Source organism: Neophocaena asiaeorientalis, unplaced genomic scaffold (assembly GCF_003031525.2).
Source record: "Neophocaena asiaeorientalis asiaeorientalis breed wild unplaced genomic scaffold, Neophocaena_asiaeorientalis_V1.1 scaffold249, whole genome shotgun sequence".
Taxonomy (NCBI): domain Eukaryota; kingdom Metazoa; phylum Chordata; class Mammalia; order Artiodactyla; family Phocoenidae; genus Neophocaena; species Neophocaena asiaeorientalis.
Window position 1 is genome coordinate 9,756,365 of NW_020172625.1, and position 15,975 is coordinate 9,772,339.

Sequence of the window (15,975 nt, forward strand, 5' to 3'; positions counted from 1 at the left end):
AAAGGGGAGAACGTTTCTAAACATTCCTTCTAAGGTGGCCTAGTAGATTCTATCATCTTCCAGCTGCCGCTTCACCCCACCTGCTACCCAGTAGAGATGCTGAATAAATACCTCTTCTCCCATATGTATAACTTGGAAATATAGAAAAAAGTTCAGTGTAAGTGCCCAGTGACTGAGAAGACGAACTTTCTGAAAGTAATCACAAAGATGTTGTAAAACTACTATTAACATCACTGAAATATTAACTGATGGAATTAGGGAGTAATCAGATTTAGAGAAGTAAAACAATTTTGCTTTCTGTGTTCTGTGAAATTTAGAGACTCTTTTAATTTTTGATTACAGCTGGATTAAAGCATTTTAATGAAAAAATATAAGTATGTAAATCCAGTCTGGTTCTATCTGTTTCACTAGTTTTTTTAAAAAAAATTAGTCAAAAATAATATTTGGTTTTAGCTAATTAGCAAATTTCTCTGTAATTTGAGGGTAACAGTTTAGCTTGAGTAGAAAACATTCTTTCTCAGTTCCCTTGCATATAGAATATATATTTGAAACCATATTAAAGACTAACTCTACCTTAAGTGAAAGTTGGACTACCAAGGCCAAGTTCAAAAATTTACTTCCCACACTCCAAAACCCAGAATGAGGGCTCCTTAATAAGTTGGATGACCACAGTGTCTCCCTGGGGCCTCTTAAGGAAACAAATTCACTAAAAGTTAAGGTCGACTGCATGTATCTGGGTTATCGTTAATATAGTGTCACCCTTCTTATTCTAAAACATTTGTTTTCTAATTCACTTTGAATCAATTTGTTTCCATAATTTCCCAGAAAGTAAAAATTTCCTCTTTTTCCCAAATACCAAGTTTATGGAAACAAAATTGGCCATGATAAAATAATGTGAGGGTTCACTTAGAGAGATTAAATTGAGTATATATTCTGAGGCCAAAAGCCATCATAGAAATGTATACCAAATACTAACATCTTTAAACAGGAGGACATTTAAAAATTAGATTCATAAAAATAGTTTTTTATAAGTTTTTATAATTCTACTCAGTAGATTTTGAGAGTTTTTTCCACCTACTCAGCCACCTGTCTATGGACCCAAGATACCCTTTAAAGAGAAAGATGGAGTGGGAGTGAGTTAGCATTATTTAATTTTAATTTCTTAGTAGGTAGAGAAGATAGAAGCTTCTTAACCCATGACAATTGACCTCTGGTATCAGAAAAATTAGATTCACTCTGTGAGAGAAAAAAAGAGTAATATGCCAGAAAAATGACTATTCGGTTAAATAATTTGTAAGGATAAGAGGAAAAGGTAGGGAAATTAGAAGGAATTAAAGCAAGTCTTGACCACAGGCATCTGTTGAGAAAGGAAAATTCCAGATGTGAGGAAGAAGGAAAAGAGAATGCTTACCTGTCTGATTCTGGCAGGGAACAGGAGAGAAAGAAATATCATCCAGGGCAACATACCCTCCTTTGGGACCATTGAAGGCAACTTCAAAAATAACCTGCAGAGGAGAATGACAATATTGCTACATGTTTATATTTTCTTTTAGGCTTAAGTGCTTGTAACTATGATTTAAAATGGTGTGTCAATCCAGCCAGGTGTATAGGCATTTGGGCAGCTCCCTCCTTAACCCACAGTTTTCTTTTGGGGAGAGTGAATACTAAGCCTTAAGTTGCATTTTATTGGTGGACTCCGCCCTCCACCCCATCCTGCCCCTTGAGTGTCAAAGTACCTATATCACTTTCTGATAGAACTACAGAATTGACAATTTGCATTATGAACTTCAATTAAAGAAACAACAGCCTGCTTACAGAAGGCAGGCTAATTTTGCTGCTGCCCTTCACAGAGACCTAGGCCCCTCCAAGGTCCTTTCCCTTTTTCATACATAAAATTCCATGTCCAGGGCTTCCCTGGTGGCGCAGTGGTTGAGAGTCCGCCTGCCGATGCAGGGGACACGGGTTCATGCTCTGGTCCGGGAAGATCCCACATGCCGCGGAGCGGCTGGGCCCGTGAGCCATGGCCACTGAGCCTGTGCGTCTGGAGCCTGTGCTCCGCCACGGGAGAGGCCACAACAGTGAGAGGCCCGCGTACCAAAAAAAAAAAAAAATCAAGTACTTAAAATTCCATGTCCATCTGGACAAAGATGCAGAGATGATTTCCTGATGCCTAAGTCAGAATCAGGCCCAGAAATCCTATGTACGGATATTAGGATTTCAGCATATCCTGGCATGCTCAAATGGTTAAAGAGAACACGGGGTTGTTAATGAGTTCAGCCCCCTTTAGTTATACTCTCTTCTCTGCCACCAACTGTAACTTTGAGGTCAGTGGACGACTTTCTGCTTGTGACCATGGGGATCAGGTGTGGTGAGCCCAGCGCTCACCTGTGTTGGGAAAACTACCCCAGTGTGCAGTCCACTCTGCTGAATTGATAACATGAGAAGATACAGTGTTGAGCAGGGCTGGAAACTCAAGTGCCTACCCGGGCCAGGCAGGTAACGTAAATGTGTGACATGGGTTTGGTCTGATGCAGCAGGGAAGGGTGTGAAATGGGGAGCAAGTCTCATCTAAAGGGGGCAGCTAGTACCCAGCTTCGTCAATTGCTGACATGTGGGAATTTAGGACTAACATGCCTGGATTTACCAAACTGTCAAGAGAACCTGGATCTCTACATTTTTATTTGAAATCTTTGGATTTTTCAATGTTAGCAATTAATTCAAAAACGAAAACAAACATGCAAAACAAAAACAAAGAAACAAACATATACCACTACAGCAGCTAGGCAAATCATCATAGGCTAGATTTGACCCATAGGCGTCTAGTCTTCAACCTCTTCTAAAGAGAATGGTGTCTTGGCAGCAGATAGACCAGAGTTCAAATCCCATTTCTGTTACTTACCAACTAGGTGACCTTGGGGACATAGCTAACCTTCTTGGGACCTCGCTTTTCTTAGTTATAAAATAGGCATTATAACACCTACCTTGTAGGACTGTAGATGCCATTAAATGAGATGCTGTATATACAGATCCTAGCATGGAGTCAGGTGCATAATGAGCTCTGAACTAAATCCATGCCTTTTCCTCCTGGGTGACACCCCCTCCTGAACTCACATTCATGTTTGAGGCTAGTTAGCCACTAAGTAACTCCAGCTTGTCCTCCACTCTAGGTCTCAATTTCTTAATTTTTAAAAAAAGAGTTTGGACAAGACGGTCCCTTTCGGCTTAATGACTATGGTCCTTAGACACCTGGCCTCTGCAAAATCTAAGAGGGGCCCTGGAAGCTCGTCTCTGGCAATACAGGAAGGGCTGAGAACCAAGGAAACAGATGTGGACGAATGAGGAGGGGCTAATTAAGTTTACAGACTCAACACAGGTCTGTGACATCTCGTTTTCAAGGTGCCAGCTGATAAAGCCAACGACAGAATGTGATCTTACTGAACAGTAAGGGAGAATAAGAATATTTCTGATCATAATTGGCAAATCACAGCCTCTGTGCCATTATGTTCTCTCTTGTTCAGAATGAGGGTCTCAAATGGTTTTTTTTCCTTTTAAAAATTCACTTGAGAATATGGGGACCTTAAATTCTCTGATTTCCACAGGATAAATTTCTTTGCCCCCGCAATTACCAAGAGCAAATAATCCCGGCATAATGAGTCCCGACTGCTAGGGCAAAATCACACACGTGTGACCCAAAAGGATAGGTATTGAAGTTTAGTGGTGAACTTAAGCAGTAAACAGACACTGTAACTTTTCAAGCATTGATTAAAAAGAAAATTCAGCAAAGTCTCACTCATCTAAACGTTGCCCCGGGAGTTTACGGTTGGATGAAAGGAATTTGCAAAGACGACGCCTTCACTGTGCGTGTGACTCATTTGACTTTAACAGAAGGAAAATTTTCTGAAGCAGTATGTGTATTTCTTTTCCTCCTTGTAACCCAAACTCACAGAAAATTTTCCACTGGGCTGCAAGAGCCAGTCAAGCCCTGGTTAGACTTTGGGATAGGAAATAGCACACATACTGCCACAGGCCCCTCTCCGGGGCTGTCTGGGGGAAGGAGAAGGATGGGAAGGGGAGTGGCAGGCACTGGACAGGACACATCAGAAACTGAGACTCAAGCCCAACACTCACTGAAGCTCCACATCAGGTGAGCAGATGGCACCACTGAAAAGCATCCAGAGGATAATCTGCTTCTTTTGTACTCTAAACGGAACTAGGGAAGATATTGCAAAAGCGCAAAGCGAAAGCAGGAGACGTTAAAACCTGTGGGAACTAAGACTCTGCTTAGAGCTCCAGATCTGCAACCACAATGTTGCACCCACTGACTCTAGAGGTCCTAGGGGTCCCCGGACAGAGCTGGCCCTCTTGCTTCAAATTTAGGTCAGATTTAACGCAGGAATTTTTCTCAGTGCCCTGGCACGCACCAGCAGTGTGACCCAGAACAAAACGTCAGACTTCTCGCACTCTCCATCTCCTCCTCTTTCATCTGCAATATGGGGATAATTTTATCTACTTTGTTGGATGGTCATCAGTACTGGACCATCCAACAGGCACATACATAGATATGTATTAATATATGTGCTTTGAAAACAGGTCTGCGGGTCTGCATGGATAAACACCAAAATGTTAGTAGCTCTTATCTTTGCAGGGTGTTTTCGTTTGATTTGCCTCTCTGAATTTTCTAATTCTTCTGCACTGGACATTTACCACTCATGTAGCTATAAAGATTTTTAGACCATAAAAAGTTAAAAAACTTTACAGGCCCCCAAGGCTTGTTTCAAATTAGGGCCACAATCATAAGTTTATTTCTGACTTTTATGACATTATTTATACTGTAAAGGAGAAAAGAAGAAAGTAAGTCTTTTTTTTTTTTTTTAATTTAGAGAGAGTATTCCCTCAAGTAAGGGAAACCTTCAGTTGCTGTCAGGAATGGAAGTTCAAGGGGGGGAGTTTCACATAGAAGGCGTTTCACTGATCTCCTCTTCTGAACTCACGTGAGCACAGTGCAAGGTTCAGAGGGAGCATGTGCTCAAGAAATCTAGTGAGTTGACTGGCTTTCCCACAGTTGTCCTTACTAAAGAATACTCTGTCTAGAAAATGAAGTGATAAAGGAGGAAGGTAGAGGGAATAAAGAGGGAGAAAAGTGGAGAAGGCCAAGGAAGGGAAAAGGAAGATTAAGACTGAGACACAGCAGAAAAGAAAGAATGAGTGTGAGACTGTAGTATCTCTCGAATTCCACGCCTGGGTGTGGGTGGCATCCTAGTAGAGCGGTCAGGCCAGGGCACACCTGGCACACCTACCTCCATGGGGTACGGGGCGCTGAACTCCACCTCAGCGAGGTTCCAGTCAGCATTCCCTGGATAGCCCATTTTCCAGATCTCCTCATACAGGCCAGCCACATCCCTCGTATACACGGAGAAGATGCTGTCATTCCCCTGCTGGAGTTGGTAATAAAACAACAAGCAGCCAGACATGGGGGCCGTGGTCACCGGGGAGATGAGCTGTGCCACCTCCTGGTAATGCGTGACGTAAACCGAGTCCACATACATGTAGTGGCCTGAAATCACACAGAGAAAACAGCCTAAGACAGGCGGGCGGAGTCTCAGACACAACTACATGATCTGGGATGTACTTCAAAATAATCCAGTGGGAGTGGACGAGAGGAAGCGAATGAGTTATTAAGGAAAGAAGTTTGGCCACGGGTTGATGAATGTTGCAGCTTGGAGATAAGTAGTGGAGTTCACTGTGCTCTGCTTAATACTAGATAAGCACCATTCTTTTTCTTCCCCTTAATTTTGATTGAAGTAAAACATACATATAGAAACGTCGATGTGTCATCTGTAAAGTGTTTGAATTTTTACAAGCTGAACACAGCTGTGAAAAAAAAAAAGCAGGACATTATCCCAGAAGTCCCCCTCCAACAAGCCTTCTTTGAGTTGGATGGTTTCTAAGAGCATACCAAACATACCATCCGTTCTTAAAATCGCAGTGACCCTCCTGTACCTCTTTCCCATGTACACAAAATGTCGCTGTGTGTTCTTTGAGTGAAACTGATATGAATTCAAACTAGATGACAATTTGTACCTCTTTAATAGAATATGTAGGTCAGTCAACACTGTTGACAGGGTTAGGATTGGGGAAGTTGAACTTGGGACCCCACTCGTGGCAAGGCTTTGGTGGGCTCCGGACCCAAAGGCTGACTGCATTAGAGGCATTTTGGTGAAAGAGAGAAACTGTGAGGCAGAATGGGGAGAGCTTGGATTGGACATTAAGAGAACTGACTTTGAATGCTGCTCTATATCTTAGCATCCCTGGGACTTTGAGTAAGTCACTCAATATCTCTGGGCTTCAATTTGTGATCTCTAGAATAAGAATCAAATATTTCTCTCATATGGTTGATCTGAGTATTAAATGAGATTATGTATGTGAAGTGGTTAGCATGTGCCTGGCACACTGTAATTGCCTAACATGATTATAATGAAGTAAAGCAATGCCATTAATGTTTTTAGTACCATGCTTTCCCCAGTATGGTACTATTATTACCAGCAATGTTGTCTAAATTTATTTGAGCTGCAGTGACAGAGGAGTAATAGCAATGTAGCTTTGATAGAACAGCCTTTCTATTTACAAGCTCAGAACAATTACAGCTTAATGTCTTTGCTTTTATTACCTGGTGACAGGTTTATAATCATACCTTTTATCCTCAGCAAAATAGCAGTAAGGATATTAGGAAGAATATATGCATTCACACACTGGAGACTTACTTTGCATCTAGCACACTGCCTAGTATGTGGTAGGCCCTCAACAAATGGTGATTCAAAACACATACATGGTCTCAGAAAGATCCTCACTGCAACATGGCAGAGGGGAAAGGTGGATAAATTAAAACTCATTTTCTCCCGGTAGCAAATTGTTCAACCCCTCTGAAAAATCTCCCTTGCTTAAATAGAATTGTCTGATCATCTTGCCAAGCCATGCAACTGTGAATAAACAGAAATCACAAACTCAGATAATCAGAGCAGCCAGCCAGATCAAGTATATGATTGAAGTGGAGTGGGTCAGGGAGAAAATAGAGTGATGGATTAGCTGCCAACATTGGAAATCACATTTTACCAGCAACGAGAAGCAGAAATTAGGCTTCTCTGAAAAAATCAGAAAATCTGATCGTGCTGGGTCCATATTCTCGGGCTGCAACAACCAGCTGGTGGTAAGGGGCGCCAGCCTCGTGCATGGACCTGTGTTCTTCCCTGAGAGCCCATCCCTCTACTTCCAGCTGATGCCCTGACATCCAGCCAGGTGCTGCAAGCTTTTCCCATTGAAACTCAAAATCCAGATTTTTCTGGCAAATCCATTCATTTAAAAATGATACCTCTATTAGTTTGCTAGGGTTACCATAACAGAGCACCACAAACTGAGTGGCTGAAACTAAAGAGACTTGTTGTTCCACACTTCAGGAGGCTAGAAGTCCAAGGTCAATGTACGAGAAAAATTAGTTCCCTCTGATGACTGTGAGGGAGACCCTATTCTATGCCTCTCTCTCTCCTAGCTTCTTTGGCATTGGCACTCGTTGACACTGACGGATTGATCTCTGCCTTCATGTTCATATAGTATTCTCCTTTCTGTGCATGTATCTTTCTGTGTCCAAATTTCCCCTTTTTATAAAGACACCAGTCATATTGGACTTGGGGCCCACCCTACTTTAGTATGACCTCATCTTAACCAATTACATCTGTAATGACCACATTTCCAAATAGGTCACATTCTGAATTTCTGTGGGTTAGGACTTCAACATATGAATTTTGAGGAAATATAATTCAACCCATAACACCTCCCACCATAATTTTTTAAATTTTGTGTGTGCCAAATAAACATATCTGCAAGACTGGAAACAGCTGATGGGCTCCCAATTGGCCACCCCTGGGGAGGGATTTTAAAGGAAGAATCAGAATGTCAGACCGAGCAGAATCCAATAACCTCTGATAAGGAAGCAGGGCCATGAGCCCCCCTCCTAAGCTCGGGTGTCCTCTAAAGCACTGCTGGTGGCCAGGTAGCTCCGACTAATGCAGAATGGGTGTGACCAGCTAGCCCTGTAACACGCCTTTGCTCACTGAGAACGCACGTGAGTGTCAAAGGCAGAGAGGAGGTTTTTATGCTCTTTGTAATTTGTCTAACTGGTGAAACAATCTCTTTCCAAGATACCCAGCCAGGGAGAAAGGGTAGAGGAGCTGTCATACTTTGTTTCCTTGGTACCTCATTGCGGGGCCATGCTGGCGGGCTCCTGACATACTCTCCATTCAGTGTCCAGCTGCTTCACCTTTGGATCCACAACAGCAATGTGTGCCAAGGCCATGCCACATCGGGTGTCCTCAGCTGATGACCAAGCAGAGCAAGGGTACCAGGGCAAGGCCATTCTGCCTGACAGGGGCTCTTCAGCAACTCCCCATCGGCCTGGCCCCCCTCTTTCACAGGTGTTAGCCTTCCATCCTGTGCTGAAGGCTCTCCCCACCCAGGCCGCGTTAGGACTTTTATTGGGGCCCTAGGCACTTTTGCTGCGTTGGACCCCTTTCTCCACAAAATATACACAAATTATATTTTATAACTGCATTCATATAAAGATGAATATGATCTAAGCCAGACCTATTATAATATTTGTTATTATGACATTCATTTTTTCCCTCTGATTTTAAAATAAATCAAATTAAAACATGCTCATGGATTCCTAAAAATGTTAGGTCTCCTAGGCACTGGGACTTCTATGCCTAATGGACACATGGTCCTGGCCCCCAGCTGCTCCAGCTCTCTCCCCACTTATGCTTCCCAGCCATTTCCCCCAATAAGTCTCTTTCCACCTAATCCCAGCTTAGTGACTGCTTCTCGGAGGACCCAAACTGCCACAGCCATGAAGCAGGAAATCAGTCTACCCGGGGTGACGCGCACCTCCAAAGGCTCCACGAGACTCTCAGTAAATCTAGGAGACCTCACAAATCCACTAGAAATTATTCATTCTACTTCCGGAGTGCACGATAACTGTGTTTAGGGGCAATGTCTCACACTCTAACCCATTATGAATGTATCTTCCTCACAGTTCACAGATATCTGACAGTGTTCTTTAAAGGCTACTTACTCACCTCCTGGGTGGACAATAGTTTAACCCCTGAATTTGCAGTTAAGTGCCTTGTGCATAGGCCAAGTGAGCCACAATCCGATTCCTGATGCAAAAAAACAGCAAACACAATGTGACCTGCTCAAAGTGAGTCAGAGAGCCTGCTGGGAATCAGACCAGGACTGCTGACACCAAGTCCCATATGGAACCACTAGACTAGACCACATTCTGTTGCCCCTCCCTTTCCTCTCCATCATTCCTTTGTTGCCAAGTTGGGTATTATTTACTAAGACTGTTTTTCACTGGGAAATAAAAGGTAGCTCATCAGAAGTTTATCATCTCAGTTGAAAGGGTGGGGGTGATTCAGAAATCACCAGGTGTCTACCCCAGGGGGCTGGGCCAGAGAAATGACCACCAGCCCAGGCTGAGTGTGTGGCATCGGGTACAATCTGCCACTGGTTGGGGGGTGTGTGCAGGCACTGTTTTGTGTACCCTTCCAAGGGGAATGAAAAAGGTAGCCTGGAGTCCTCGGGAAATTATGTCTAGTGTCTGATATTATGAGAATTTTCCTGCCCAGCTCAATGAGGCCAACCCTGCTATCTGGTCCAGGGTTCTAGAGGCAGCAGAATCTCTAGAAGAAGCAACTTTTATCAGATCCTTTAAGTCTGAGTAGATGAAACTAGGTACAGATAGATCTTAGGTGGAAAGGATCCTATAATCAACCAAATCACTGGGGATCCTGTTGAAAGATCAAAACTCTCGGTGATGCCAGCCAAAGCTCAGGCTCCTCTGGCATAATGCCTGCGATAACGGCACATGTACACTCGCTTCTGAAGAGGACTTTCTTCCTTTCTTACAGCAGTCCTCTGTACTACCTCAACTGTTGTTGTGGAACCGGTGGCCCACTGGTAGTCAGCCATTTTCCCTTGACTTAGGAAAAGAACTTTGAGGGCAGCTCCTGAACTTTTATTTTCAAACAGTCTGGCTAACCAGCATTCCACAGAGATTGCCCTTGGCTTGGTTGTGATGCCAATGGCGTCCTCTGACTCATCTATGATTTGGTCCCGTTGGCCACATTTGTGCTCCAGTTGCAACGTCTGCATCTGTGTCGTGGTTGTCTGGACAAGCTGTCTCCCAGGTAAGGGAGAAAACTTGAAGGAACGTATGCCAGCTGGTCTGCTGCCATCGTGAGGAGACAGCACCCAAAGACAGAAAGTTATCATGCCCGCTCTCCAGTCTATGGATCTGAGAGTCATCTGCTGAACCTTTAGTTCTAAGGGTTTGGGTAAGTTTTACTATAATAGAGTCTGACTCTATAGTAGAGTCAGATTGAATGGAACTTCTTCTAGTTTCTGCTAAGACCTCAGTGCCAAGAACGATGGGGGACAAGTCCCTCTACTTTCTACAGAGTGGTGCTAGACCATCCCTGTTGGATGTGCTACCTTGTGGCAGACCTGGAATCTAAGCCAGCTCTACCAGAGTAGCCCATCTCTCCACCAACCCTGCCAGCCTGTATATATGAGAAAGCCAAGGAGGGATCAGAGAGACTGGAGACAGAGTTTCTTTGAAGAGAGTTGTCACAGAGCTGACCTGCCATGTGTTTCTTTTTGACTCCCCAAGGGAACGGGAGGAGATTGCTTCCCCTTTCTTACCTTGATCCAAGGGAGGGGGCTTCAGGGAACCACTTATAGAGAGGATGGGGGAGGGAAACTACCATCTAATTTCATCCCCACCCGTGCCTGCAAGTTCCTGGGTTCTGTGACTGCCTTGGGCCTTGAGAGGAGGGTGGCAGAGTTAATGGGAGAATTTGATCAGTGGTAACTGGAGTTTGTGGGGTACAGAGGCTGGGGCCTAACTCTTGGCTGCATGCAGCTAGAGGTTGTAGGGGCCTGTGAGGGCAGAATGGACAGAAAGGATTTTTGTTGCCAGGGAGCTGTACTTCCAGGGGTTGATGGGGCAAGGATTTGAGTTTTCCCTAAGCCTAAGTGGGCAACTCAGAAGGTAGCTGGGCTAGAGCGCCTTAAACAACTCTTCTCAAAGGGACTGCATGCAGGGTGTTAACCCCAACAGAAAGGGGCTAGTGATGTTAAAAAAGAAAGGGGCTGGTGATGTTAAAAAAGAAAGGGGCTGGTGTGGTGTACCTAGTGACAGGCACTAAGGGGGATTCATAGATGGCCAGTCAGAGAGTGCATCATTTTTGTCATTGGCTGTGAGAGAAATGGCCAGCGTCTGGCCACCTGCAGTGTGAAGGGCATCGACCCCAGATTAAACAGCACTGGTCACATACAACCTTTTGTCGCCTTCCCTTCCATTTCTGTTCCACCCACATCCCACCTTTCCCAACCCTGGAGGAACTAGAAGCAGCAATGTGAGTGGGGAAAGAGGAAGAAAAGAGCAAAGGGAAGAAGTATGAGGAAATAAAGCCCAATCCCTTCTCTGATGCTGCTCTGTGGTCTGGTCTGGGGGAAAATTTGAACTGGATGAGAAATTGGAGTTTTGACTTGACTGAACTTAATCCTTAAAAATGAAGCTATTTGTTAATACTTGAAAGTGCCTGGAAAGCCATGGTAAAGTCACCCAGGGACAGAGAAAGGAGATCCAGCAGAGCTTGCACAAAGGCAATGGTAAGAAAATTAATAAAGCTGCTCCCCTACTGGGTGCTTATGCAATGAACCAAATGGATCAATGCAGAGAGAGAATGAACAGGTGCTGTTAAGATGATGCTTGAACTCAATCCAAACTGAAATGGGAAAAGAATGTCATGAGTTATGGAAAGATGATCCATCCATCTCATGGTCTTTGATGGAATAAAACAGTTCTGACCTTATTTTACATTTTGAAACTTTGTTCAGCTCCTTCTACGATGGCACCATATGCAGACCTGATTTTTAAAATCTCATCAAAGAAACAGATTTCCGTCATTATCTTTCCAGCAATTATCTTCTTTTTGCTAAGGCAGGTAGGAGAGAGTAATGATCTGAGCTGTCAGTAGGTTACCCCCTGAAGGATTTTGTTTCACTTCATAAAATATTAACAAAGGAAAAAAAATCCATATGTGATGAATCCAAACTGAGTAAGAAAAAGCAACATAATATCCCATCCCCTTCAGTATTCCACCACAATCTTACTGCAGTAGTCATTTCCACCATAAGACAGGAATTTGGAGACATGGTGCTCATTTGAAAAATCTGACTCACTGTTTGGGGCTGTTAAAAACACACAGCCAAATGAAGGAAAACTTATAACCACATAATATTTTTCAGATATTACATTCACTGTTCCCTTTTCTATAACACAGAAGCCAGAGCCTCTGGGGAAGACTTCCTTCGGCAGCTCTGCAGCTCTGAAGTTTCTGAGCAGGCACATAGCTGCCCTTACCCCTGCTGTTTGTTTCTCCAGTTTTCATCTGAAAGCAAAAGCGTAAGCTGCTTCCAGGAAACAAATGAACAGGAGATGAGTTTATATAGAGGCAAATCTGCTGCTGCGGGCAGACATCTGAACCATTTAATCTTTCCTTTGCCACCAAAATTGATGGAGCTCAGGGAAAATCAATATACCTGGTAGAAGGTAAATGTAATAAGAAGGCAACCTCTCTCTTGTTTAGCGCATTGGAGGTTTTTTTTTTCCCCAAGAGTGATCTCGGTCAAACCTTTGAGTCATATGAGCACAGAGCTTTTCAAGTAAAACATTTTAGAATTTTTAGAACCCATCTTTTTTAGCCCCGTCCTATGCAGTGGGGAAGTCTTAACATAGGAGTCTACATGGGAGGAGTATGAATGAGTGTGTGTGTGTGTGTGTGTGTGTGTGTGTGTGTGTGTGTGTGTGTGTATTGGGTGGGAATGAGAAGGCTCTTTGGCTACTGATTGGGCAAAACCTCACTCCAAAAGTTGAAGAGAAGTCGAAGTGAAATAGCAGAGAAGAGCTGGAAGAAGTGAGTGGAAGGTAAGTATTCAAGATTCCTGCTGATCATAAGCAGAAACATAACCTAGGATCTAGGGCCTACTCTGCCCTAGATCTCCATAATGGCATTCTCAAATACTCCCCAGACATCAAAGAAACCATTCACTCTCATGCCTGTACACCTCTGCATATGCTAAACTTATCTTCTCCTTATCCATCAGGCCAAATTCCAGTTCTGACATGACTTCCTGTAGAAAGCCTCCCCTGAACCCCAAAACCAAGGTAGTCTTTCACTTCTCTATGATCCCATATCATTTATTTCATACCTCTATTGATAATACATCACTGTGCATGTTTACATAGCATTTCAGTATTTGAACATTTTGAGAAATGCCATAATATACATTAACACAGAACTATATTAAAGGCACTGAGAAGTCCTGAAATAAATGTTTAGCTTTCTTTAGCTCTGGGTTTCCACAGTTTATTTGATCACATATATAGCCCTTCTTCTCTCATATAAAGACTTTTATACTCAAGTACTGGTATTCTAGGGAATAGCACTTTGGAAGAATTGGTTCCTGTGATCTCTTTGAGGTCAGTGACAGTTTTTGTTTCACCAGGATATGCAAGAATACCTGACCTATAAAGAGTGCTTATTATGTGTTTGTTGAATGAATGAATGAATGAATGAGTGATCAAAGAAGAAGCGTCATTCTGATGTTCAGGCTCTGACTAGGATGACTATAATCAGATGCTTTGCTGGAAGGGAGATAAAAGTCTTCCTGGATTCCTTCCCTTCAGGCTCAGGATCAACGACTTCTTTAGGCCTTGGTATTGATGTCAGGGGACTAAACAATGCTAGAAGGCAAAGCTGCCTGCCTTTGGCAGGTGTTTTAGAATAGCCAAGGAAGAAGAGAAAAGATGAAGAGGAGGAGATGGGATGGAGAGAGGGAGGGGAGAGGAGAGAGGTGAGTGCCTACAGCAGGGGTGATATACCCTACTACCAAGTCTTTGTGCTCCTCAGGGATGACCATGTCATCATGCCTATCTCTTGATATAGATATTAGAAAATCTCCTGGTCCAGATATTAGAAAGGCCAGGTCCTCTTTTTCCCATTCCTTAGTCCCTTTAGTCCCCCTTTTTCTTTTTTTCTAATGTCAAATGCAATGTATTTATATGTACTCAGGAGAGACCCAAAGCACTCTTGTTTTTTTTTAAATAGATCTCTATTGGAGTATAATTGCTTCACAATACTTTGTTAGTTTCTCTTGCACAACAAAGCGAATCAGCCACATGCATACATATGTCCACATATCTCCTCCCTCTTGAGCCCCACTCCCATTCTCCCTATCCCACCCCTTTAGGTCATCACAAAGCACCGAGCCGATCTCCCTGTGCCATGCTGCTGCTTCCCACCAGCCAACTATTTTCCATTTGGTAGTGTATATATGTCAATGCTACTCTTACTTTGCCCCAGCTTCGCCCTCCCACCCCATGTCCTCAAGTCCATTTTCTATGTCTACCTCTTTATTCCTGCCCTGCAACTAGGTTCATTAGTACCATTTTTTTTTTTTTTTAGATTCCATGTACGTGCATTAGCATATGGTATTTATTTTTCTCTTTCTGACTTACTTCACTCTGTATGACAGACTCTAGGTCCATCCACCTCACTACAGATAACTCAATTTCATTTCTTTTTATGGCTGAGTAATATTCCATTGTATATATGTGCCACATCTTGTTATGGTTTATGTTTTCCTCCTATAAGAGTTTTATAGTGTATGGTCTTACATTTAAGTCTTTAACCCACTTGAAGTTTATTTTTGTGTATGGTGTTAGGTGGTTTTCTAATTTCATTCTTTTACATGTAGCTGTCCAGTTTTCCCAGCACCACTTATTGAAGAGGCTGTCTTTTCTCCATTGTATGTTCTCGCCTCCTTTGTCATAAATTAGGTGCCCATAGTGCATGGGTTTATCTCTGGGCATTCTATCTTGTACCACTGATCTATATTTCTGTTTTTGGGGCAGCACCATACTGTCTTGATTACTGTAGCTTTGTGGTATAGTTTGAAGTCAGGGAGCCTGATTCCTCCAACTCCATTTTTCTTTTTCAAGATTGCTTTGGCTATTTTTGTTACATAGTCTAATAATATTGTTTCTCAGTCATTGTCAGTCTTCCATATTTTCAGTAATTTTCTTTTTAACATCTTTATTGGAGTATAATTGCTTTACAATGGTGTGTTAGTTTCTGCTTTATAACAAAGTGAATCAGCTATACATATACATATGTCCCCATATCTCTTCCCTCTTGCGTCTCCCTCCCTCCCACCCTCCCTATCCCACCCCTCTAGGTGGTCACAAAGCACTGAGCTGATCCCCCTGTGCTGTGCGGTTGCTTCCCACTAACTATCTATTTTACGTTTGGTAGTGTATATATGTCCATGCCACTCTCTCGCTTTTTCACAGCTTCCCCTTCCCCTTCCCCATATCCTCAAGTCCATAAGCTATCCATAAGATATCTGGTCCATATGACATTTGGTAGATGCCAAAGGTCCTTGATATTTGGTCCTGTCCAAAACCATTTGGCATGGACCAAATATGCTTATGGATGTTTTGGAGAGGACCAAATTTCAAGGACCTTATGGCATGGGCCAAATGTCTTACTGGATGCTCTAGACAGGACCAAATGTCCACTGATCACCCAAAGTAATACAGGGCTCTGACAACTAACTGGGTCTGGAGCACAAGCCTTCTGACCTCTAGCCTAGTCCTCCTTCTTTATCTCTTGTTGATGCAAATATGATCAGAATGTTCTGTGCTCACAAATGAGAGTGAGGAAGAACTAGTGGTGATGCATTCTTCAAAGAATAGATGATACTCAGGTAACACAGTCAAGTGGATGATTTGACACAAGTCCACAGGTCTGCTGTCTCTCCCAAGAAATACATGTTCTCCAAGCCACCTGGCCCTTG

General features: G+C 43.1%; 1 protein-coding gene across 2 annotated transcripts in view; it reads right to left on the reverse strand.

Moving 5' to 3' along the window:
- MAMDC2 (MAM domain containing 2) overlaps positions 1-15,975 on the reverse strand; it is a 157,043-nt gene that overhangs the window by 61,913 nt on the left and 79,155 nt on the right. For both annotated transcript variants that reach the window (XM_024738973.1, XM_024738974.1), the window contains exons 6-7: positions 5,298-5,554; positions 1,412-1,505 (exon numbers count right to left, since the gene is read on the reverse strand). In XM_024738973.1, the coding sequence (XP_024594741.1) occupies positions 1,412-1,505; positions 5,298-5,554 (351 nt within the window). The remainder of the gene's footprint in view (positions 1-1,411; positions 1,506-5,297; positions 5,555-15,975) is intronic.